This window comes from Tauraco erythrolophus, chromosome 12 (assembly GCF_009769465.1).
Source record: "Tauraco erythrolophus isolate bTauEry1 chromosome 12, bTauEry1.pri, whole genome shotgun sequence".
Classification (NCBI taxonomy): Eukaryota; Metazoa; Chordata; class Aves; order Musophagiformes; family Musophagidae; genus Tauraco; species Tauraco erythrolophus.
The window spans coordinates 18163592-18187848 of NC_141476.1; the positions used below are offsets into that span (position 1 = coordinate 18163592).

General features: G+C 60.5%; 1 protein-coding gene across 2 annotated transcripts in view; it reads right to left on the bottom strand.

The window, feature by feature from the left end:
* CACNA2D2 (calcium voltage-gated channel auxiliary subunit alpha2delta 2) overlaps positions 1 to 24257 on the bottom strand; it is a 220053-nt gene that overhangs the window by 5371 nt on the left and 190425 nt on the right. Inside the window, exons 6-24 of one of the 2 annotated variants that reach the window (XM_086619250.1) lie at positions 18570 to 18708; positions 15297 to 15428; positions 14957 to 15014; positions 12823 to 12873; positions 12602 to 12701; positions 11614 to 11772; positions 11004 to 11111; positions 10211 to 10289; positions 9956 to 10005; positions 8978 to 9067; positions 8664 to 8732; positions 8248 to 8322; positions 7721 to 7795; positions 7477 to 7548; positions 7060 to 7131; positions 6841 to 6902; positions 5249 to 5325; positions 4022 to 4042; positions 1645 to 1705 (exon numbers count right to left, since the gene is read on the bottom strand). In XM_086619250.1, the coding sequence (XP_086475376.1) occupies positions 1645 to 1705; positions 4022 to 4042; positions 5249 to 5325; positions 6841 to 6902; positions 7060 to 7131; positions 7477 to 7548; positions 7721 to 7795; positions 8248 to 8322; positions 8664 to 8732; positions 8978 to 9067; positions 9956 to 10005; positions 10211 to 10289; positions 11004 to 11111; positions 11614 to 11772; positions 12602 to 12701; positions 12823 to 12873; positions 14957 to 15014; positions 15297 to 15428; positions 18570 to 18708 (1550 nt within the window). The remainder of the gene's footprint in view (positions 1 to 1644; positions 1706 to 4021; positions 4043 to 5248; positions 5326 to 6840; positions 6903 to 7059; positions 7132 to 7476; positions 7549 to 7720; positions 7796 to 8247; positions 8323 to 8663; positions 8733 to 8977; positions 9068 to 9955; positions 10006 to 10210; positions 10290 to 11003; positions 11112 to 11613; positions 11773 to 12601; positions 12702 to 12822; positions 12874 to 14956; positions 15015 to 15296; positions 15429 to 18569; positions 18709 to 24257) is intronic. The other variant, XM_086619251.1, reaches the window with a different exon arrangement.

Below are 24257 nucleotides of genomic sequence, written 5' to 3' on the forward strand. Positions count from 1 at the left end.
CTCTGGTCTGGGACCCAGAGCCCTGGCTGCACCGATGCCAGGGACCACCGTAAGCCCATCGGTCACCACGAGGCTCTAACCAGACGGCACGGGTTAGTGCCATGCTAGGGTGCTGAGAGCCCCCCAGCCTCAGCAGTGCGGCTGCAGGCAGTGCCGGGGGACTCAGGGCTTCCCCCACTCACATCCCCTCTGCTGAGCTCCTGACTCTGCCAAAAACCTCGTTAAAAGGACGAAAGCCAGGGCAGAGGATTGCAGGGAGCACGCCCATGGGGCAGCCAAAAGAGCCAGGGCACACCGGCCAGCCTGTCTCGGCCCCCCTGTCCCCTGCCCGGGGAGAGCAGCCACCTAAATATCTACACCGACACGCACAGATACAGGTACTCGCACACCCACAGGGGACGGGGGATATACGGTTTCTGAAAATTTCTAGTGGCCCATAGGCACGGCAGCGCCGACGGCAGATCATACAGTCGCGCTGGGTGCCCGGCACCCCCCTTGGCACGCAGCTCCTCCCTGCTGCCCGCTTGTGCCGGGCTGGCACCCACCACAGGAACGGTGCTCGCAGAGCCGCTTCAGGGGACACTGAAGGGCTCTCCCTGATTCCAAACCCTGCTTTTCTCTCCGGCTGCCCCAGGCACAGAGCCCCACACTGGACACTGACCACATCACCGCAGCCTGAGTGGGGCAGCCCCATGCCTTGGGCTCAGACATCACCCCTGAACCTATTCCCTTTACGGGACAATTTTTTAATAACAGGGTTTTGCTATTTCTCATTAATACTCCGCTTCGGATCCCATGTTTCCTGGACCTCACCCCTGCTGCCCCGTGCGCTGCCCGGTGACTGAGTCCCCCCAAAAAAGCCTGGGCTGCACAATAACGCTACATTTTGGGCTGGTTTACCCAGAATCAGGCTGCCGCAGGCGGAGGGGAGGGGGGGTACCCACAGGTGGCACAGGCAGCTGCACTGTGGCCCCCACCTGCTGCAGCCCCCAAGAGCTGCAATGATGAACCATCTACCAGCGGGTTGTTCGACTGCGATAACAGTGCGTGAGTGATGGGCGACGAGCTGGAACTCCAGCCGAGGTTGTGCTGCAGCCCTGGGAAGGGCAGGGTGCCGGAAAAGCCACCGGGCTCCCCAGACACCCCGCTGAGGGATGGCCCTTCGTCCCTGCGAGGCGACAAGAGCGGGAGGCACGTCCCGGGGAGGGGATGCTTCTGTCTGTCTGGGGGCCGCTACGCGGCCAGCAGCCTCCCCAAACCCCCATGGGCATCCCCAATCCGAGCCAAAATCCACCCTTCCTTCTCCCTACCCTCCCTGCGACCAGCGCGACTGTATGATGCCACCACCGGCCCCTCGCTGAGCAGGGGGGGGATTTTCAGAAACTATACCTATATATGCACGCGCAGAGGTCGGGCCATACCGGGTGCATATATATCGTGCTGGATGCAACCGGGTGGCGGAGCGAGGCCGGGGTCCCGCCGACAGCCCCCCTCGGCCGAGCGGGCACACGACACACACAGCGACAGGGGACGGGGAGGGGGGGACAAGGCACGATGAGGCGGGGATGGGGGGCGATGGAGGAGGGGGGTCGGCAGCGGGGCCGGGGCGGATGCACACCTCGGCAAGCGCACACGCAAAGCTACCTGGGAGCAATGAACACATGTCCCTCCGACTCAAAGCTGTTGGGCAGCAGGTATTCAAAATCTGCAACAGAAAGGGAGGGTTATCCGGCGGGGACGAGGGACGGGGACGCCGGGGGGCCAGGAGGGAGAGAGACGGACAGAGAGAGAGGGGAGGGAATGAAAAAAAAAAAAAAAAAGGCATTTGCTGCTCTTGGTAACAAGAGAGGAAGGAAAAGGCCATTCTGCTGTCGCTGGCACCGCACGGGAAGGAGAGTTATAGCCAAATCAGGAGAGGTTTGCCCATCTCGGCTCGAATTTGCTCGGTTGCGGGCTGAAGGCGGTTGCGTACGCGCGGCCGGTAGCGTGTACGCAGGGACACACAGAGACACACACACATATATATATGCGCACACGTATATATATGCATGTTCGGGAGGGTGAGGGGGCGTCTCTCTCTCGGGGGAGGGAAGGGTGGTGGGCGAGGGCAGGGAACCGCATGCTGCGCTCCTGGCCACAGGAAGATCACCAAAACACTCGGTTGTCGGGAGAAATAAATTAAAAAAAAGGAGTTTTCAGGCATCGACATGGTCAAACGGGGAACCTTGCCCAGGACAGTCCAACCAAAGGCTCCCCGCCCTGCAAAGTGCCGTGCAATGCACTGCTGGGCTCTGCCGCCAGCCCCCTCCCTCCCCGGGGTGGTGGGACCCCAACAGGGACGGGGGGCCCACGCTCAACTGCCAGCCTGGCACCTCACCCTGCTTTAAGGAGGGGTCACAGCCCAGCAGAGTTTGGGGTGCATGATGGGGACCCTGCCGGCAGAGGGGCAGCAGATGCGGGGTTCAGCTTGTGGGGGGTTAGTCGGGTGAGGGGGTGCGTGTGGGGGGTGCTGCGGGACATGCCGGGGTTGCTGGCCCCCAGGTGGGCACTGCCACCCCCTCGCCCTCCCGCCGGCCCCTGGTGCGTTGCACGGCACAGCCAGAGGTTGGACTGTTGCTCTCCGAGGGCTGTAGGCAGGGGCTGGGTACAAGCCAATGAGAGGAAGAGGAGGAAGAGGAGGAGGAGAAGGAGAGGAGTACAAAACACTCGTACTTGGTCCATCAGCATTGCCATCGCAGGGGCGCCGGGAGGAGGCAACTCAAAGCTGATAGAACAGGGCTGAGGGTGACACTTCCACCTCCCCGCTGTCCTGCCCGCCTGGCCCTGGCCCCTCTGTTCCCCCCTGCGCTGCTGTGCCCCCGCAGCCGTCCCCCTGCCAGTGCCGGGGAGCGGGTGCTGCCGGGCAGGCTGCTGGCGGGCGCCGTGTGTGGGGTGCCGTGCGGGGCGCGTGCAGGACGGAGCGTGGTAGTGGGTCCCCCGTGCGTGCCGGGGCATCCCTTGGCCTGCCATGGGGTTGTGCTGGAGCCGTGGGTCCAGCCCCACGGGGCCCTTTCCACTCCAGCAAGCGGGGATGTGGGCTGAATCCTGCCCTGGGTCGCATGGGCGACGTCCCACTCGGCATCAGGGCGGGTACTGTCCCCAGCACCCCTTCACCCACCTTGGTGGGACTTTGGGCTCAAACTTGGCTGCTCCCGGGGGGCACGGATGGTGCTGGGACGCTGTGGCTGCCAGGGCCTTCATGCCATGCTGGGCCCCGGGACAGTGGGGACGGCCACCAAGCAGCTGTGGGGGCAGGCAGCGCGGTGCCCCGGGGCTCGGCCATCCCATGTCCCCGCAGGGCCAGGCTCGCTGTCCCCCATGCAGTGGGGTAGTATCGCCCCGGGGTGGTCCCATCCCCACTTCGGCTCTGCTTAGGAGGGCTTCCCCAAAAAAGCCTGTCCCAGGGGGCGATGGCGGCGGAGGACTGGGTCCCCCCCGCCCTCCGTCCCCATCAGCTTTGGGTGCCCACCCCGCAGCCCCCTGCTCCCTGCACAGCCCTATCCCTTTCAGGTTGAGTTGTCTTGGGGAGGGAGGAAGCAGAGGAGCGGGGACAGGGCGGGGAGAAGGAGTTGGAGGAGGTCAAGCAGGGGGGAGAGGAGGAAGAAGAGGGAGGGGAGGAAGAGCGGGGTATCGAACTAGCTACGAAAAACCTCGTGGATCGAAAACGGCAGAGTTTCATACGAGATCGGCTCTTGAACGGTATCGAACCGGGTTTGGGAGCGATGCGCGGGGAGGGAGTGGGGGATCATCGTGACAAAGCTCTCATGGACAGAACAAGACATGTTGCTTTCAAATAAAGGAGGAACTGGAGGAGAGGTTGAGGAGGAGGAGGAGGAGGAAGGAAGGGCGAGTCAGTGGCGGTTTGCAGGTTCGGCGTGGCAAACGGGCAGGGAGATGGGCAAGCAGGGGGGCTGGGGGGGACTGGACACGGGGCGGGGGACGGGGTGGTGAAGGTGAGTGGTCTGAGACTGAAAATACTTGCCCTTCATTTTGATGTTTGGTACTGTGTGAATCCACCATAGAGAGAAAGCAAGAAAAACAACAAACAAAAAAACAACAAACAAAAAAAAAGGGGGTTGGGTGGAAAGGGGGAAGGGGGGCACAAACAATATTTTATTCAATCGCCGTTTGAATAAAAATATTGTGTATCATAATCATACCAAAAGGAAACCTCTTGCAAAAAACGACATGAAAAAAACGAGAAAAGAAAAGAAAGAAAAACCCAGTAACAAAAGGAAAAGGCCACAATGAAATAAGAATTTAAAAAAAAAAAAGCAAAGATATAACTAGAGAAATATATATATATATATATTCAATACTCCAAAGCAAAATGAGAGTCAGTAGCAAACAGTTGCAACAGTCTTGATATCGAAATGTCCTCCCTGAGTCGGGGGGCATGCACGGCACGGCAGGCAGAGCCAGGGAGGACGGGGGGATCCCCCCTCCCGGGGACGGGGACGGCCTGGCCTCGTCCCCACGGGGCTGCGGGGCTCCTGCCGATGGATGGAGGGGGCAGCAGGGGCCGGATCTGGAGCGGGGCTGGCGTCGAGCCGCTGGGGCGGCCAATGGGGAGAAACGGGGGAAACCGGAGGGGAGAGGGGAAGGGTCCGGTTCTCCCACCGGGGAGAGGGTCCCCGGGAGCAGCGGGGACCTGCAGTGGGAAAAAGGCTGGAGGGATCAGGGGGGAGAGAGAAAGAGAGAGAAAGGGGGAGCCAGGCTAACACACACGTACACAGATTAACTCCAAATGAAAAATCCAAACCAACCGAAACCGAACTCATAAAAAGAAGAATAAATGGCTGAAACCAAAACCAAAGAATCATAATAAACCAAAGGAAATTAAAGAGATCCATGCAAACTTTCCCAGGCTCGTAATTAATTGGCTGCTACAGCCTCATCCCTCGTCCCCGGGAGGCGAACGGGCAGCGGCACAGCCCCCGCCTGCAGCCTGGGGCTCGGCTTTCGGGGTGCAGAGCGAAGGACCAAACCCTGGCACCCCGGGCACCCCAGGCAGGCAGCTCCTTTCCCTCTGTGCGTTCGCCTCCGCTCTCGCCTCTCTTATTTTTATTTTCTTTTTTTTTGCCTCTCACGGTGATCCCTATCTCTTTTTCCAAGTTTTGGCTTCATGTTTCTCCCCCGACAGCCGCGGGCTGGCGTAGGGGCGAGCGGGAGTGCGAGAGGGCAGCGGGGAAAGCCAGGGGCTACTTACACTTCACTTGCAGGATCTGGTCACTGAGGTTGGCCTGGATGTAGTAGGTGCTGTAGGGAGGCAGAACGAGCCCCAGGCTGCAGAGGGGGAGAGCACACAGGCGGTGTAAGGCTTTACACCCACCCAAAGCCCTTGGCTGGCCTCCCTGGCACCGTCCCGGTAGCACCCGGCCCTGGCCGCTGGCCAGCACCAGCCCCACTGTCCTCCTGCACACCCTGCCATGGTCCTTCTCTCCAGGGCCTGCATCCAGTGCTGTCTCGGGGGCACCCAGGTTTGACCCCAAAGCACCCAGAGTCATCCTGGTGGCACCCCAAAGCACAGGAAGCGGTGAGCCTGTCCAGCCAGGGCTGCGATGGGCAGGATGTGCCTGTCCAGGAACCAAGGGAGATGCACATGGAAAAGGAACACGACATCCCCATAAGGAAGGAAGGTGGAAAGAGACAGCCCTCGAGAGAACGGACAAAACCTTCCCAGCAAGGAGAGACCGAAGACAATCATTACACAGGCACTGGCTACTAGTGAGCCAGGAAGGAGAGGGATCTGCCAACCAGGGACCTGGCACGCAGGGTGCAGGACAGGGGTGGGAGACGTGGCAGGAGGTCATGCTGGGGCTGCCAAACCCATGGGACACGCTGCCGGAGGGAGCCGGGCTCCAGGGTGCCGGGTGCAGCAGCCGGTGGCCTTTGGTGACAGTGTTTGTGCCAGGTGCCGGCCAGGATACGCCAGCACCAGTGGGTGGGGGCTGCTTTCCTGACTCTCATCGGATGTCACATGTGCACCTGAGCCACCAGGACCTGGACTAGCCCATCAGCTAGTCCCATCTGCACCTGGCAGCTCGGACTGGGCACCATAGCAAGCACAGCAGGGGTGGTGGCACCCCAAATCACAGGTGGCAACAGGAGGGTGGTGACTCTTTTCTGTTCCATGCTGGTGGCACCCTGTGCTGATGGTGTCCCAGGGAACCCTGGGGAAGATCCCTGTCGCGGTGCGGAGCCATGGGAGCACCTTTCGCCCTACAGATCAACCCGCAGCCCTGGCTACAGCTGATCACCCTGTGTCATTGTCCCCTCCCTGACAGTGCTGTGTGGCTCAGAAGGGGTGTCACCGTGGGGCACAGGACTGGAGCTCTGCCGGGGACACTTGGCAGCTCTAGGAGGTGGCTGTGACCCTTGCTGGGCCCTCCTGAGCGTGGCGAGGAGGAGGAGGGTGCGGTGAGGGGACCACACGGTTCCTCACAGGACAAAGGCAGCATGAGTTGGACAGCACAGACATGACGATGCCGGGTTCTTTTTTACGTATCTGCCGGTCTAAACTGGTGCAAACTGGCCCTGCAGTGCCTGTCTTGAGCCCCGGGGACCGTGGTCCAGCTCCGCAGCACCATATACCGGTGGGCAGCACTTTTGGGAGCGTCCTCTAGAGCATCGCTGGCTGTGTGCCATGATCCGACGGTATGTTTGCAACCTCGCACCTCGTGGGACACGTCTCTGGTGGCCTTGGGGACCTCCCGAGTTGCAGGCATGGGACCGCAGCCCTGTGCCGGCAGGGGTTCGGCCGATGCCGGGCGAACGGGGCATGCTGGCAGTGTCCCTCACCTGTAGTTGGTGCTTTTGATGGGGGCCCACGTGTAGGTCCTGAACACCTCGTCGATGTATTGCTGCGGGTCAGAGGGAGCCAGTCAGGCCTCTGTGATGCCGGGACCCTGCCAGCGTGATGGCATGGGACCCCGGCTCCAAGCCTTGTGCCAGCCATGGCCCCTCACTCCTCTCCACAGCAGTGGTTTCGGCTGTGACCCCCTTCGCCTGCAGCCTTACCTCGTCCAGGGACTTGATGAGGGTCTTGATGAACCTCTGCCCATCATTCCCATCAATCATGCTTCTCCGGATCTGGGGGACACGGAAGAGGCAACTGAGGGCCACAGAGCCCAGCCACACACCCATGGGCACCCACCCCAGCAGGGTGGCACTGGGGACCCTCAGGGTGCAGGGGTGAGGGGTGAGCAGCCCGGGAGGCTCTGGGGCAGGGAGGGAGGGAGGCTGGGGAGGGCAGGGCAGGCAGAGCTGGGCTGGCACCCAGGGGACAGTGACCCAGCTCCTGTCCTCACGGGAGCTGTGCCGGGGCCCTTAAGACGAGGTGCTCCCAGGGCAGGCTGGAGCAGCTGAGTGCCCTTTGCAATTGCACATCAGGGGAGGCCAGTCTGTACCCCAAGAGCCACCCCCAGGTCTGCCCACCTCCTCCTTGTTCTCATCCTCCAGCTCAGCATCCAAGAAGTCCAGCGTCACCGGCTCGCGGAAATTGATGATCTGCAGGCAGAAAAGGAGAGCCAGAGAAGGGCTCAGGGCTCCCACGAGTGCCACTGAATCCAGACAAACTCACCGCAATTCCCACAATTAGCTCCTAACGACCCCCGAATCCGTGTGTCCTCCAGGGCCCAGCTAACCCCCCCCACTGCCGCCCCGACAGGCCGCTCCTCACCTGGGGCTGCAGGTTGGGGTGCAGCAGGACGTAGCCGTTCAGGTCGATGGCGAAGACGTAACCGTTTGCCCCCAGCTGCAGGAGGACAGGAGGAGGGATGAGGCTGGCTGGGTGGCTCCGCAATGTGCCGTGCCAGTGTGATCACCCTCACCTCTGCAGGCAGAGCTTATCCTATGCCATTCCCAGGGCTCAGCCTTGTCTATCCATCTATTTTTATTCTCAAGCCAACAGCATCTGTCACCCCGGCTCTGGATTTTGCCCGCTGCCCCCTTCTGCAGGCTCATAAGGTTTATTCCCTGCTGACCCTGCAAAGGTTTTGGCTCTGCTCTGGTCCCAGAGCATCACCCAGCTCTGACCCCTGCCCGGCTGCCTGCCCCAGGCCCTGCCTGCAATCATGGCTTCGGCATCCTGCTACCGCCAGTGCTGCGGGAGCTGCTGTGGGGTGCTGGAGGGCAGCTCGGGGCTCCCTGTAGAGGGTTCCCACGTTGGCACACAGCAAGGATGGAGGGGAAGGGGCCCCCACGCACATTGTATCGCGGCGTCAGCCTCTTGATGTCGTTGAGAGCCACGTCGATCCCCATCACGCCCAGAATGAGCTGGTTCTGGAAGGAAGTGCAGGGTGGGAGATGGGTGGGAGCAGGACTGTTGCCTGCCACCGCCAGTGTGGGGACGGGAAACAGGGGGATGGACCTCTTCACCCTCCAGGAATGTGTGAGTCAGATCCGGACACTGCAGGGGCACAGGGTGGGACACGCCAGCCCCCCAGCAGCCCTCCATGGGACACCGCACCCCCCAGTGGTTGTAGAGCAGGCAGCACCCCTGCGGTGTCAGTGCCCCTTCCCTCAACCATGACCGCAGCACCGGGGCACCCTTCCCACCCCACCGTGGCCCCACACCTGGGGGACTCGGTGTGGCCAGGGCAGTGGCAGCCACAGTCTCCTACCTTCCTGTCACTGCTGTCCTCTGTCAGGTTGAACACCGGCAGCGTGCCCGTCACCACCAGGCCCAGCCCCTGCACAAGCACAGAAGGATGTCCCATGGCCCCAGGACACAGCTGGGGTGGGCAGCAGAGGGGGGTTACCCCCTTGGGCAAGGGAGATGGAGGCATGTGCTGTGCAGGACCCTGGGGCCAGTGTCCCTGCCCACATCCCAGGGCTGTGCAGGACCCTGGGGCCGGTGTCCCTGCCCACATCCCAGGGCTGTGCAGGACCCTGGGGCCGGTGTCCCCACCTGCACCCTTGGGCTGGGGGTCCTTACCAGGGCATCCTGGTAGACATTGGTCCACTGAACCTGCTTGGCTCGGTTCCCGGCCAGGACCATGGGTCTGCCCAGCACGTCCAGGTACTCCTGCAGGGACACAGGGCAGGGGAAAGCATGACACAAGAGCCAGGTGCCTCCCTGCTCCAACGCGGTGAGGCTCCTCTCCCCACGCACGCCCCGGGGTGCCTGGTGCCAGCCCCAGCTGCAGGCTGAGCCAGGGGAGGGGGCTCAGCAGCTACCAAACCCAAGGGCGATGGCTCCAGCTGGGAACCAAACGAGTCTCTCAAGATGCAAACAGGGTGCTGCTGCTCGCCATCAGCCATGCACGGGCAGGGCAAGGGCTCCCCAGGCAGCACTAGCCAGAGCCTCCCGGCTCCCGGCTGTCCCCGGAGCTGGACTTGCTCCATCATGCCCAGACTGTGTTGCTGCCGTCTCTCTGGCTGCCACCACTGGCCTTTTGGGATCTTCTCCCGGGGCAAGCTTCCTTTATCCTGGCTCACCTTGCCAATGGCAGCCCTCTGGGCAGGGGGTAGCCCTTGTGCCACGATACCAGCCTGGATGGCACCTGCCCACCATGGCACCTTGTCTGCATTCGATAAAGGAAAGGAGCAGAAGAGGGGCAGGGGGACAGGGTGTGGGGCGGGCATGCCTGGCTCTGCTGGGGCTGGCCCTGCCTGCGTTTGCTCCCTGCCTGCACTCGGCTCTGCTCGGAGCTGATTTAATGCCTGATGTTTCCTAATTAGTCGCTCAAAAGGCGGCAGGTCTATGGGGAGCTGCACAAGACAAATGACTTATTCCAACAGCGCGAGGCCTGGCCGAGGGCTCGGCTCGGCTCCCCGGCTGGCTGCCACGCTTGCTGCCAGCCTTTGGGCTCACTGCAACGGGGCTGGAGGGCACTCTTGGCAGGGCACCCCGGGAGGGCAGCTCTGCCCGCCTGCCTGCACCCTTCCCACACCCTGCCGCACCCTGCCGTACCTGCGTGTTGATGCGGATGGCGCCGATAGAGGGAATTTCGAAGTAGTAACCTTGGAAAAGAAAGAGAAAGGCAGCTGGAGAGCCAGCTGCCTGCCTGGCCAGCGGTCTGCCTGTCTGGCTGTCCAGTCCTCCATGGTCACAGCCAGAGCCTTGCTGGCAGTGGCACGCATCGGAGCACTGGTGCCAGCCCCCGTGCGAGGGGTGAGCCTGGTACCCCACAGCCTCCCGTGCCGGCCGGGTGCCAGCCCTGCTCACCTTTGTTGGCACAGGCCATCCACTGCAGCGGGGTCACGTCGTAGTTGTGCTGCCCAACAGAGAAGGTGAAGACCCGCACCTGCGGCACAGCGTGGCAATGAGGACCGTCCACCGGGCACCCTGGTCTTCCACACTCGGGTGTCCCTGGCTGACGGCAACCTCCCTGGGGACACTGTGGCACTGTCCTCTGCCACACAGACTGTGCTGCCCATGGCCAAGAGCAGGAGGGCAGAATGCAGCTCCTGCAGACACCGGCTGCGCTGGCAGGCAGGCAGGGAGCCCCTCTTTCCTTGGAGCTGGCCAGTCCTGTCTCCACTGGCTGAAGCCACCTACCCCAGTGGGACCGGAGGTCCTCGTGCTGGGGCATCGCCACACAGGGAAGGCTCTGTGTTGTCCAGGGGTTCTGCATGGCCCAGGATCCCCCCACCCTATGAGTCTCCCGATCCTGGGGAGCTGGGTGCTGATCTGGAGCCTCCAGCCTGCAAGCAGCCCTGGCCCCCATGCCTGGGGTGTGCTGCCCCCAGGGCAGGCTCTCGGGGGGACCCACCAACCTCCTCCCCTGCTGGCAGCCTGCAAGCGCCTGGCCCCATGCTTCCCACATGCCAAGGTGGGAGCTGGCTATAAATGGCACCGGTGCATCAGCCGCGCCATGACCAGGGCAGCGTCTCAGCACAGGAGGGAATGGCACCATTGCTCACGGCAAATGAGGTGGAACCTGGCAATGGAGCTGCAGCAGCCGTCTCCCTCCCCAGCGAATGGCCTCAGCCTGGCACAGGACCCCACAGCCCCTCACCGTCTTATTGGGCCAGTTGTACTTCTCAAAGACGTCCTGCACCCGGTCCTCGCCGCCGTCCGTGAACATCATGATCATCTTGTTGCAGTTGGCACGCGTGATGTTGGACTGCGGGGCAGAGAGACAGCACCTGAGGCTGGATCTGGAGTGAGCAGCGCTGAGCGCAGGGCTGGATGCCACCAGGAGGGCTGACCCCAACCCATCTCTTTTCCTGGCCTGTTTCTCCAGGGTGAGGGTGGCCAGGGTGAATGGTGAGGAGGAGGGACGCTGTCTGCTTGGAAATGACGTTGTGGCTATTGCTTCTCAGAACCTAATAGCACCATTCATCTTTATTTTGCCCCCGGCACAGTGCCTGGCTGGATCTGGCCCCTCTGCCCAGCCCTGCTGACTGTTAATAACCCAGAGGGGCAGAGGCTCCAGCAAAACCTCAGTTACAGTGTGCTGGGGGGTGGGATGTCCCCTCGGCATTGCAAAGAAGGACGAGAAGCATTCTGCACGCTGAAGCCCCAGGCACCGGGCAGCAGCTGGTTGCTCACAGCTTTCTCATCACTCCCAGCACCCATGGGTGCATTCTGCCCCCCCTCAGCCCACAGACCGGCCCCCAGCTCACATTCTGCAGCTGGTCGAAGGCGTACTCAAAGCCAGCCTTGTAGTCAGTCGTGCCCTTGGCCACCATCCCCTGCACGTCCTCCTTGAACACCTTCTTGTTCCGGATGTTGGCCTGCACCAGGTGCTTGAAGCACGACACCGGCTTTGCTTTCTCATTGAACTGGGAAGTGAAAGGGAGGGGAGCGGGTCACAGAGAGGGGACAGGGACTCAAAGGCAGCCCCTGGCGGGCACAAACCACCCGCCATGCTCAGCTCCCACCGGTGGGAGGTGGTCGGAGCATCCCATGTTCCATGTCCCAGGGATGGCCGATATTGAGACCAGGGCTTAGCTTGGGCCAAATCCAGCACTGAGCCGCCCAGTGTTGGTGCTGGCAGCGCAGGGCTCGCCTGCACCCTCACTTCTGCAGGACCCCCCAGGCTGGCGCAGGCAAGCATGCTGTGCCATGCTGAGATGTGCCGCGCTGGCAGCGGGAGCAGGTGCTGCCTCTCACTTACAGCTTCATTTGCTGGCGATAGGGCCCATTCATTAGGGGAGCAGCGATCCAGCTAACGGAGCCGGGCCAGACACGTTAATTAGCACCGGCGTGCTTGTGGCCAGACAGGGGAGGGCGGGCACAGGCTGGGTGCCCAGCGATGCACAGATGAGGTGGCACGGCCACTGTGCTGCGTGAGGTCACGGGCTGGTGACATCGCCATGAGGGCGATGATGTCAGTGGATGATGACAGGCAGGAGGTGGCTGGTTGGGATCGCCCTGGGAGCATCTCTGCCAAACCCCCTGTGATGGGGGCAGCTTTCATTCACCACCACGTACGGCTGAGCCCTGAGCAGCCACTTCCTTGCTTATGTGTAGGTGGGTGGTTAAGAATTAAAAAAAAAAAGGCATTCCTCTCTGCAGAGCCCCTGGCCAGCGGGGTCTGGGGGCAAAGGCTTCCGTGGAGGGGAGCTGCCTGGGGGGGCACAGTCCTGCCACCTGCCCCGCGGCACTCACCGAGGCCACATTGACATAGTCATCGTCCGAGAGGGTGTCCAGCATCTCACAGACCGAGGTCTTCATCAGCTTGAGGGTGAGGCCGCTCACGCTGCCGCTCCTGGCAGGAGAGAGGGGTGCTGGGGGCAGGGCAGTGAGCGGGCACGGGGCTCCCTGCCAGCGCTGTGCCACACAGCTTCCCTGGGCCCACCGGCGGGACAGTGGCACCCCAGTGTACTCACACGTCCACAATGATGACCATGTCCTTCGGGGAGGAGGCGCCTTGGATGTACCTGTGGGGTGCAAAGTGGGGTCAGCAGGGTCGACTCATTTTCGGGGGGGGGACCCTGGCTCTGCTGGGTGCAGCCCAAGAATGAAGCTCTGCCAGGGCACGTGGTGACACCACGGCTGCGGTGACCCCACAGCAAGGAGCAGGGACAAGGTGGCAGTGGCGGGTGAGCAGAGGCAAGGATGTGGCACGGCATGGCAGACTGCAAGCGACCCGCCGCTCGGTACCGTATCAGCCTAATGAGCTCTAAATGCTAAACTCTTCCATCATTGCAGGCCCTTTTCTGCGCGCTGATTATGCTGACACACACATCCATATTAAGATGCTGTTTACCCCCCTGGTAGCTTCAAAGGCCAGGCTGATTAGGTTATTTTTAGCTACAAGGAGGAAAAATGATAATACTACGTAAATCTTTCCCCCCTGAAAACAATTAGGGAACCCTTCTTCGCCCTTCGGAGCAGCCGGTCCTTCTCCTGGCCTGCTGTGTCATCCTGCGTGGAACAGAACCGGCGCGGTGCCGAGCACTTATCCTGGCAATGGCCAGGCACAGCCCAGCCTCCTCGTCCCACTGTGGGGGGCCTGATCCTGCCATGGCTGAACTCCAAGGGAGCCTCATTATTGGCTTGATCAGGATCAGGCCTGACACAAATTAATTAGTGTGTTATTAATATCAATTACGCACCATTACTGGGGAGGACTGGGGAAGGGGCAGGCCCTGACTGCTAATCCCAGCTCCTCATGTTCCCTAATTACAAGTGATTACCCAGGCGGGATGCGGGATGTGGGACGCTGGCAGGTGGGGCCCTCCCAGCATGGGTGCCACGTCCCCCCAACACCCCCTCTTCATGTAGGGGTGCAGGACAGGCAGGCAGCTGCCCACAGGGGCTGGGGGGATTGTTGCCCGGCTCGCTCGCTGGGGGTGGGCTGTGTGTGGTGAGGAGCCCAACTAAGATGCTGCTGGTAATGGGTCATGGCAGCGCATCCATCTCTGGCTGCCCTGCGCAGATGGATACCCCGGGCGCCGCGGGAGAAGGCTGTAGCTAATAGCACCATCCATCAAGGGAGTGGAAGGCAGGCAAGCGGCACTGGTGGCCCCACCGAGGCTGCAGGCAGGACCGTGGCCCCTGCCGAGCCCGGCAGCGGAGCGGCGAGGGTTGCGTGCCGCACCGGACCCCAGTGCTGGGGCACGAGAGGACCCCAAAGGGGTGTCCCTGGGGTGTGCTGTCCCCCAGCACAAAGGGTGTCACTGGTCCTCCATGGCTGGGTGGGTGAGTACATGGCCAGCCTGGCTAGTAGGCAGGCAGCTGGGCTAGCCAAGCTTGGTAGCCCCCACACATATCAGCAGCCCCCACAAAACGGCCTGCCGCTCCCCCCTCTGCCGCCTTGATGGAGAATAGTTAATAATTAATGTGAAGCAATCAAAGACAATTAACCACAGTAGCAGGGCCATTAATTGTCTGACGAGAAGAGGGGGCAGCTCCTGGCGTGAGTAGGGGGTCCCCCGGGATACAGGGCTCCCCGGGCACGTGCTGTAGATCTGCACCCACCTTCCTCTTCAACCCTGCGCTTTCAGGCAGCGACCATGGGCAGGATGGGGCCGCGGCTCCCCTAGCCCCGTGGGCACCACGATAATCAGTGCTGCCAAGCTGGGACCTCCACCGGGGCTGAGGGGAAGCGACTGGATCCCATTGCATTCGCTGTGCAGCTCAATGGCAGCTGGCACCCATCGCTTTGCCACAGCCTGGCGCTGCCTGCCCGCTTCTCTCTCTGTCATCCCGTTTTTCCGTTTGGGTGGGAATGCTGGCCAGGACGGAGTGCCGGCAGCCGCAGCTGTGGGTGGGGAGCACGGTGAGGGGCAGCTCTGCACACTTGGTCTGTATCCAATGATTTATCCATCCTGCTCTGCCTTCCGGGGAAGAGGCAAGAGGAGCGGGAGCCGAGAGCTACAGCTCAGATGCCCCTGCCTGCGTCACTGTGTCCGTTCGCCAACGCCAACCATGTGTGAAATGGAAAAGGGAGGGAGCCGACTGCTCCCGGCTGGGAAGGGCTGGTGAAGGGACCTCCCTCCCCACCCAGCACCCCCTTACCAGGGCCGCCTGCGCACGTCGTAGAGGTCGATCTTATTGGGGGCTCTCCACGGCGTGGCTGCGGGGGGAAGGCAGGTGGTGAGCGAGGAGGGGCTGTCCCGGGGCCAAGGACAAGGGGATGCAGGGGCCGGAGCAGAGGGATGCGCAGGGCTGAGGAAACGGCAGGCTCCGGCGGGGAGCTCACGCTGCCGGGCTTTGGCACAGTACGGTTACACGCGCCAGGCAGCCCTGAGGGCCGGCGCCAGGAGATGCTCGCCCGCATCCAGCAGCAAGAAGGGCCCAGGCTGCCCTCAGTCAGGTCTCCCACCCGGCCACCGCCCCCGCCGCTCCCGCCACGCACCGGGGTAGTAGCGAGTGACGCCGGTGGCACTGCCGAACACCTGCCAGAGCAGGGAGGGATCCTCCTTCCGGTTCTCGATGAAGACGTCCTCCAGCGCCTGCGTCCAGTTCAGCTCGTTGAGGATGACGGTGGCTGTGGGAGACAGAGCCGGGTTGGGCGGGTGGGTACGGGGAGCAGTGCGGCTGGGGGCGATGGGGACCACAGTGTGCCCATGATGCTGGCAGGGAATGAGCGGTGGCATGTGCCCTCTGCCCCTTCCCACGGAGGAGCCCATGGGGGCTTTCCCTCAGCCCCCTCGCTCCCATGGGGCTCCAGCATCAGCCTGCTGTCCCTTGTCCCTGGAGACCCAAGCCACCCTCCAGGGCTCTGGGGCAGGGACAGCCACCGCTGGGGACAGCTGTCTTGCCATCCCACCCCCTTCCCAGCAAAACGCCCTGCTGCTCCCATCACCATCACAGTCACCGTGCCAGCCCTGCTGCTGCCGGGGGACAGCCACCAGCTGGGAAACTGAGAGGTTGTGTCCCCACGGGGCCGTGTGGTGCCTCCCAGGCTCCGCTCTGCACTCCCGCTGGCCCCCGCACCTGACTCAAAAGCAATTAAGATGCCGGCAAACAGCGGTTTTAAATTATTCAGCTATTAAAGAGAAAGATAAGCTGCCGGCAGCCCCAACCTGTGATTAATGGAGGGGGGCTGGCAGAGCGCGGGGGGGCCAGCATGGTGAGGCAGGCACGGGGCTGGCTGGCCAGCGGGGAGGCTGCCTCAGGCGCGGTGGGACCCTCCTGCTCTCACAGGGCTCTTTGGGGCACCCCAAAAACCCGGGAGCCCTCCGGCATTCCCTGGCAGCCCATGCTGGGCTGCCCCAGGGCCACGACATGCAGGAGCCTGCCATGCTGCCGTGGGCAGGAGCAGGCAGCCAGCAGCACCCTGAAGCCAGATGCTGCTCCCTCCTGGGTACCCCTATGCATGTTTGGGAGGTTCCTGGTGCAAGAGCTCCTAGGAGTGGCCCCTCTACTTGGCACCGGGCAGAGTGAGTAGTGCAGTGCTGCAGGGGAGCCGGTGTGCGTTTGAGGAGTATATTTAGCTCTCCTAAGGCTTCCTCCCACACCTGTCCCTCCTTGAAACACCGTCATCACCTGTTCAAGCCATCGCCATGGCCCCGAGGTGCTGGCGGGATGTGGGCAGGTTTCACCCAGGATGAATCCTAGATCCCTCCATCCCAACACCATGGAAGATGACTTCTCCTTCCCTCAGGCAGCTGTGCCTTCAAACCGGGATTTACTCCAGCCGTATCTCCCAGCCATTCCTCAGCACCATGCACGCACAGAACGCTCTTATCTGGGCACTTAGGATGATTTCTTGTTTGGCTCTGTCACAGGACATGGCTTTTCCTGGGAGAAGGGGCCACGAGCAGGCTGCTAGGCTCCTGCCTGCTGGGAGCAGCCCCTGGCAGTGCTGCCAGCCCTGGCCAGGCACCGTGCTGGGCACCAACACGTCTCCGACAGCTCTGGCACTGCCTGCACCCCCAGCCCCAAGGGGCCCATCAGCCACAGCAGGGTTGTGCCAAATGCAGCCCCTATACCCTCCCTGCTCACAAACACAGCTCATATACCATTCCTGAGCACAAACACAGCACCTCTATCATCCCTGAGCACGAAGAAAGCCCCTATACCTTCTCTGTGCATGAATGAAGCCCCCATGTCATCCCTGTGAACAAACACAGCCCCTATACCACCCCTGCGCATGAAAGCTACCCCTATAGCCTCCCTGTGAACATACACAGTCCCTATACCACCCCTGCCCAGGAATGCAGCCCCTGTAACCACCCCTGCCTGTCACCGCAGCCCCTATACCACCCTCACATGTGAACACAGCCTCCATACTCTCCCTGTGCACAAACGCAGCCCCTGCGCACTCCCCGTGCGCAGAGCGATGAGCTGTTGCTCAGGGTGGGAGGCTGTGCCCGCGGTCGGGACGGCTCCTGCCCTCCTGGGTTGAGGCCAGAGCTGCCAGCCCCCCAGTGACATCTCCTGTCCTCGTCCCCATCTCGTCCCTGTCCTCATCAGGGTGAGCCCAGCCCCACCCCACCAGCGAGCGATTGCAGATTTAATTAAAAATGGCACAGTAAATAAAACACATATAGAATGTAATTTGCGTGCGTAGCGAGGGGTGACGGCGGAGGGTGTCTCTGCAGCCGTTTAATTAGCGTGCCAGGCAGCGATAGCGCCTCTCCGCCGTGTCCCACCAGGGAGACGTTCTCTGCCCACGGCTCTGCGGAGACCAGCCACACTCACCGGTGTCCCCAGCAGGAGAGGGAACACAGGGGGCCCCATGCCCACACCCCAAACTTGCTCTCTAAGGCGCGGCGGCTGAGCACCCTGTCCTGCACCCTGGCTTTTGGAGAACCCCGGCTTGGCTGGGCACAGTCTGATCCCTGTGTCCACACCATGGCTGCAGTCCCTTTCCCCCTGCCTGGGACCCTCCATCATCCCATCCCCTCTCCGGGAACCCTCTTCGAGCAGCCGTCAGTCCCCGGACACGTTGATCTCCAATTTGCTGCCGTCCCACAGCCGAGCGGGGCGATTTCTGTGGCCATGGCATCAGCCGCGGCATCGGCTGGAGAGCAGGGGTGAGGAGTAATGAATATTTCATTCCGCACAGCCCATCCCGCTCGCCCGCCTCTGCTCGCATGATGTGCTTCATTAGCTGCCTGGCCTGCGCCAGCTGAGTAATAAAACTAATTGCAAATTTCTAATCCACTGCCGCCGCCACGGTGAAATCGTCGCACCAATGCGGCTCTGAGCACGGCGGTGCCGGTAACGAGCCCATGTACCAGGAAAGTGCCGTCTGGGGCAGGAACATGAGCTCAGCCCCTGTCACAGCTGTGACCACCCAGGAGCCCTCGGCATGTGCCACCAAGGCAGAAGGGTGTGGGGAGACGAGGGGACCCCCAACAGCAGGGGCTGGGGTGGGGTGCAGGATGCGGCCCGCGGGTGCTGGAGGATGATCTCTGTCTGGGAGCTGTCCCCAGCTCGGTGCACAGCAGCCACTAGAGGGAAATGGAGACCGACTGTCACCATGTGCCACCGCGGCAGGGCGAGGTAGGAGAGAGCTCTGGAAGCTTGGGACTGCGTCAGTGTCACCTCTTGGAGGTGCTGCCACCTCTGTCCTGACAGGGGGTGAGGGTCCCTGGGGCTGCAGCACCCCAAGTTGGGGAGGTGGCAGCTGAGTGTGGCCTGGCAGCGCAGAGCGGAGCGGTTGAGGAGGGGCACTCACAGCCTTTGTAGATGTCCGTGGGGATCTGCACGGCAGCATACGAATAGTTAACCTTGGTCTTGAAGTTGGCGTCATCGGTGAACTCCAGCTTCAAGGAGTTGGACTTCTCCTTCTCGATCTCTTCTCCGTCGGGATCGTCCTGGGGAAGGAGCAGAGCACACGGGGTCACCCGAGGGTGTCGGCCCCGGTTGCACACCAGGAATGTCGCTGCCCGAAGTCGATTACCAAACGTCCTCCCCGTGGAGACTGGCAATGACGGCTCTCGTACTGGATTTGGCCCACAGCCCATGCCAGCGGGTGCTGGGAACAGGTGTGCACGAAGCAAGCACTGGTTACCCTTACCTCTCTAGCTTTGGTAGCATGGCAGGTATTAAATCAGACAAAAAAAAAAAACAAACCAAAAAAAAAGCCTTGAAAATCAATTAGCAGCAAAAGGCAACTATCAAAGAACAAATTAAAACGGAGTGCAGCTTAGCGCTCTGTCAATAAGCAATGCAAACAATATTTAATTATGGTGGAGAGACGCCGAATTCCCCACTGCTGGTGGGGGAACGCGCTCCCTCGACTTCCCAGCCCTCCTCTCCCTTCCCAGGGTCCTGCTGCCGGTATAGCCCGGGGAAGAACCCCTCCGGGCAGGTAGGCAGGGCTGAGGCAGTGCGGGCAGGACGGCTGGTGTCTGCAGGCAGAGACAAGGTGGGAGCTGAGGCACCGAGGCACGGGGCCACGCAGGGGAGGGGGAGAAAGGGAGTGACCTCGCTACAGAGCTGGGGAAATCACGCCCACCATTCCACCAGGAGCAAAGAAAACCGGGCAAAGGTGCTGGCTCAAGGCTGCTGTGTCCCTGCTGTGAGTCCAGCGGCCGGGGAAGGCTGCTTGCAGCTGGCTGCGAGATGCTCAGGGTGGGCAGAAGGAGGAGGAGGAGGATGCAGCATCTGCCTTTCGTGCCCTCAGAGCGACATCCCCGCTGAAGAGGGGCAGAGCACAGAGCTGTCTGCCCGACCGCAGGCAAGGACGGGCAACACAGGGGCAGGGACATGCCAAGCCCGAGCTGGGGCACAGGACAGCTCCGGCTGTGGGAGCAAAAGGGGTGGGAGGGAGTGCAGGAGAGCAGGAGCGGATCCGGCTGCTGAACTGTCTGGCGAGGGAGCAAATTCTGCTGGGGAGGCAGCTCAGTGCCTCTCCCTCTGTGCCCCTCCGAGTGAAGGGCCCACTTCGGAGCCCATGTAAGGCCGTCTGACTGTGGGAGAAGAGATCAGCCCTGGAGAAACAGCAGCAACGTGACCGGCAGCGTGAGCAGCTCCAGGCAGGGCCCGTGTAGTGCTGCGCTGGGGACAGTCACCCAGCGGGATGCCCCATGCTGTCCTGTGGCAAAGCACCCCAGCACCAGCGGGGCTGAGGGTAGGGAACGGTCTCATCCTGCTGTCCTCGATGGCCCCATGCTGGCAGCTCTCCCACCAGCCAGGCTCCTCTCGACAAAACCCAGGGGAGAAAAGATCCTAATTTCTCATAGGAAAAGCAATATATTTAAAGAAAAATGATGTGTTTGGTAAATAAACTACCAAGCTTGTTTAAAACCCATCCTGGCTTCCTCCGCGTTTCCCCTCCACAGACGATGTGGAGAGATGTCACCTCCCCTGCGTCAGCTCCGGCCAGCCACGGAGGCGGTGACATTCCCCTGACATTGCAACGGGTGGCCAAACCATTCACCACAGCTCGGGAGAATAACAGGATTGATATGCAAGGTTTGGGCTTTAATTCCAGCCAATGGATTGTGAGTGCAAACACGCCGATGAGCCGATCCCGGCGCACGGGCTCCAGCTGCCCAGACTGATGCTGAACTCAATCAGAGCCGCAGGAGCCAAGCAGGAGGCGGGCAGGGACCATCCCCACCTCCCTTGAGCCACGCATGTCGCCAAGATCAAAATCCAGATTACGCTCTCAATTTCATGTAAATCTGGAGAAAAGGCACAAAACTGCCTGCCAGACCCCCTGCAAAGCCGCGATGCCTCAGCAGAGCCGGCACTCTGGCTGCGTGCCATGCCATGGGCTATCCGGAGAGTGGATCCAGCCCCAAATCCACCGTCATCGTGGAGCTCAGGACCCCGGGGAAGCAGTTGCACACAAAATAGTTTGCCCCTGCCAACCTCTCCGACATCAGACGCCGATTTAGAGGCGCCTGCTGAAAACAGGCTTTAGATGAGACACAGCCATGGCCCCGAGGGCACCTACAGCACCAAAAACTCTGCTTTAACACTAAATTTATTTTTTTTTTTTTCTGAGCTCAGCAAAGTCCTGGTGACACCTCCCTGTCTCTCCCTGTCTCAAGTCATCGGGGCACCCTGCCTGGGTTCAGCCCATCCACTGCTCCCATCACCCAGGAAAATCCAACCCTCCCCACTTCCCTGATGCTGGCATGGTTATTCCCCACTTCACCGGAGCTGGAACTCCTGTATATAATTACTGCTCCTCTGTTTATCATTATTCCGCTATATCACCCACTTCTCGGGCTAATTTGTATTCTGCCAGGTTCGGCGCTGTCTGGCTGCTCTCATTCATGTAGCTGTAAAGAAGCGTATGTATAGATCTCGGAGACAAATATACCGCTATCTATACGTAGGACACTTCATGCATCACTGACACCTATACGACAAACAGACCCGCGGAAAGAGCTGATGTTATCCGAGCTACGTTTCTCCTTTATCCATAAATCTCTCGACCTGAACTGAGTTATTCCTGTTTAAGTCAGGCTGAATGGGGCCCCTGAAACAGGGTCATTTCCACCCAGATGAAGGCAGGCAAAGCTGTCACCAGCCCAGGCAGGGATGGGAGCATCTCGGTGCTAGGCTGGGGCTTCAAAAAGCCAGCTTAGTAAGGCCAGAGAAAGAAATTCTGCATTAAATTTATATTAGAGCAAATGAGAAGATGATTCAAGTTCTCCTGGATTTACATTGGTCTAACTGCAAACGTCTCGGCAGGCCCCCAGCCAGATTTCGCAGCATTTCTCATTGTTACATTCCAAAAAAACTTCGAAACATCTATTTTATGTCTGATCTGTTACAATATGTACAACGTCACATAAACAGACGCCACAGTTTGAATATATTATTTGCTACACACCATTAGAAATCGACTCCATGGCCGTATATCAATACTATACGTATTTATCGCTTCAGCACGAAGTCATCGTGCCCCGAGAGCTTTTGCCATCTCCAATGCTTTAGCAGCGGGGTTGCCAGCCACAATGTTTTCTCTTGAGGCTCTCAAAATCTGCCAGAGTCAGGCAAGTCGGAGAGACAAGGCTTGGAGGCAGGAACCTGGCCGAGCTGCCTATGGCTTGTGCTGCTCCGCTGCGTGCCCTCACCGAGCGGAAGGTGGGTTTTTGAGCTATTCTCTTTGCTCCGACCTGCCAGAACCACAGGCAGGGTCTCCATCCCCATCTCCAGCAAGGAGAGCTTCTGGCAAAACTGCCACGTCGCACATTTTTTGGCCATGTTTGCGCAGAAATCCTGCAGCTTTACAGCCCGCAATGCAGGGACCAGGGCAGCGTGAGGATCAGGGCAGCATGGGGACTGGGGCAGCACAGGCACCAGGGCAGTATGAGAACTGGGGCAGCACAGGCACCAGGGCAGTATGAGAACCGGGGCAGAGTGAGGACTGGGGCAGTGCCACTGCACCCACCTAGGCGCCTGCGTGGAGCTGAGCTTCCCCATATGGAGCAGTTGGTGAGTAACACCCAGAGATTCCTTTTCTTTGCACTCCTGATGGACAGGGGGCAAAACCCAGGGATGCTCCAACATCTGTGAGCACCACTGGCACCACCCAAAAGCTTTACTGGAGGCTGCCAGGCTCTCAGCAAGTACCTGCCCTCTGTCACATCCCAGCTGGCGCTGGCTGAGAGCCACCCTGCTCCTGGCCACAGGGACTATGGAGGGGTCCTCAGCGGTGCTGGGGTTTGGAGCCGCGGAGCGAGCCAGGGATGTGACCTGGCGCGGCAGTGATGCCTCAGCCAGGCAGCTCCCGCAGATGCTGACACCCCCGTTCATCGCTCATCTCCATGGGAACGAGCCATCACAGCTAATGATGACTGCTTCGATGGCAGCACTGATGACAACCGCAGGGTTGATCCGGCCAGCGGCACGGGCGGCCGCTCTGGGATGCTGGCTGGGGTTTCGCAGCTCTGGACAGGCTGGGCAGCCACAGCCTTTCGCCGCAGTGCTCCTCCCGGTACCCCTGGCACCAGCAGAGCTCCTGTGAGCCGCAGCACCCTGACAGCATCCCTGCATCCCACATTCTGCCCCTCGCATGCCCCACCAAGGATATATCTCACCGAGACCCCAACGTGTCCTTTGAAATTTCCCAAGGGCACCCATCCATGTCGAGTCTGGAAACGGCAGCAAAATACTCATATCCACACACTGTGATTGCTGCCAACAATGGATATAGACGGAGCGTGTGGCTCAATTCCCCTGCAAGCCTCAGAGCTGTTTGCCAAGGTGGGGGAGTTCATTGCTGTCCTCCGCAGGTGGAGGGAAATGATTCCTGGGGCACAGGACCATTTGCCCAAGGTCACGGGAGAAGCCGGGGACAGGAATGGTGACAGCACCTACTCGGCCACCTCCTGGGGATGGGGGATGGGGGGGCTCACCCCTTCCTGCCCAGCAAAGCCCCCGGCTGTGCCCGCGCAGCACCCACCGGCCACATCGCCTTGCGGCGGACCTGAGGGCTCCTCGGTCGAGTGTTTTGTTATTGTTGCTAGAAAATGCCTTTTTTTTTTTTCAAGAAAAGGCCAGCTCTCAGATCTGAACAGCACGCATCCCCACTCCCCCAGTGCAAGCTGTCTGGGGGGGGGCCTGCTCCCACCTGCTGAGACAGAAAGATTTTGAAACCACCTGAACAAAGCACTTCATCCCATTTGGGGAGTCTGAGGAAACTCTGAACTCTCTTTTTTTCCCCAAATTCAGAAGGATTTTTTTTTCTCTTAACCGCAAGCCCACCACTGCCCTGCGCCAGCTCTTGGGGCAAGCTGGGTGGGCTGGGCAGAGGGGCTGAGCCCATTCCCAGGGCTGTGGTCCTTCCCTCTGCCCACCCCCAGCAAGCTCCAAGGCACATGCCTAAGAAACTCCAGTCCCATGCAAAAGGGCATTTCTCCTTCTTAAATATCTCAGCTTTTCCTGAAATGCGGCAATTTAATGCCAGGGAGGGAGACGGTGTATTCTGCAGCCACGTTCCTGCTTTTATAGCAGCCCAGGTTATAAATAACAATCAGCCTCTCCCGCCAGCCTGCTCCCCTATCCTCCTTAGCTTTTTTTAATCTTTGCCAAAGGTACTGTTTAGAGATCTTTCTAGACCATTTATTTTTAAATTACCAGCCAGAGGAGAGAAGAAGGGAGAAAAAAAAAAAAAGAAAAAAGGCAAAAGAAAGAAACTTCTGGGGCTGATAGCTTATCAGGAGGAAATCCAAATGTCACATTAGTTGAGAAAGTTGGAAGATTAAATTTTCCAACACCCTTCATCTGCTGCTGACATTTAGGGTGGGTTTTTTTTCCCTCCTCCCCCTCTTTGCTGCATCTACCATGCAGGGCGAGCAGCGAGCGGGCAGCCCCTGCCTGCAGCCCTTTCCCATGGCCAGGATCGACGCCACGCTCTCTCTGGCACTGGAGGCTGCAGAGGCTGGCGCAGGGTCTCCCA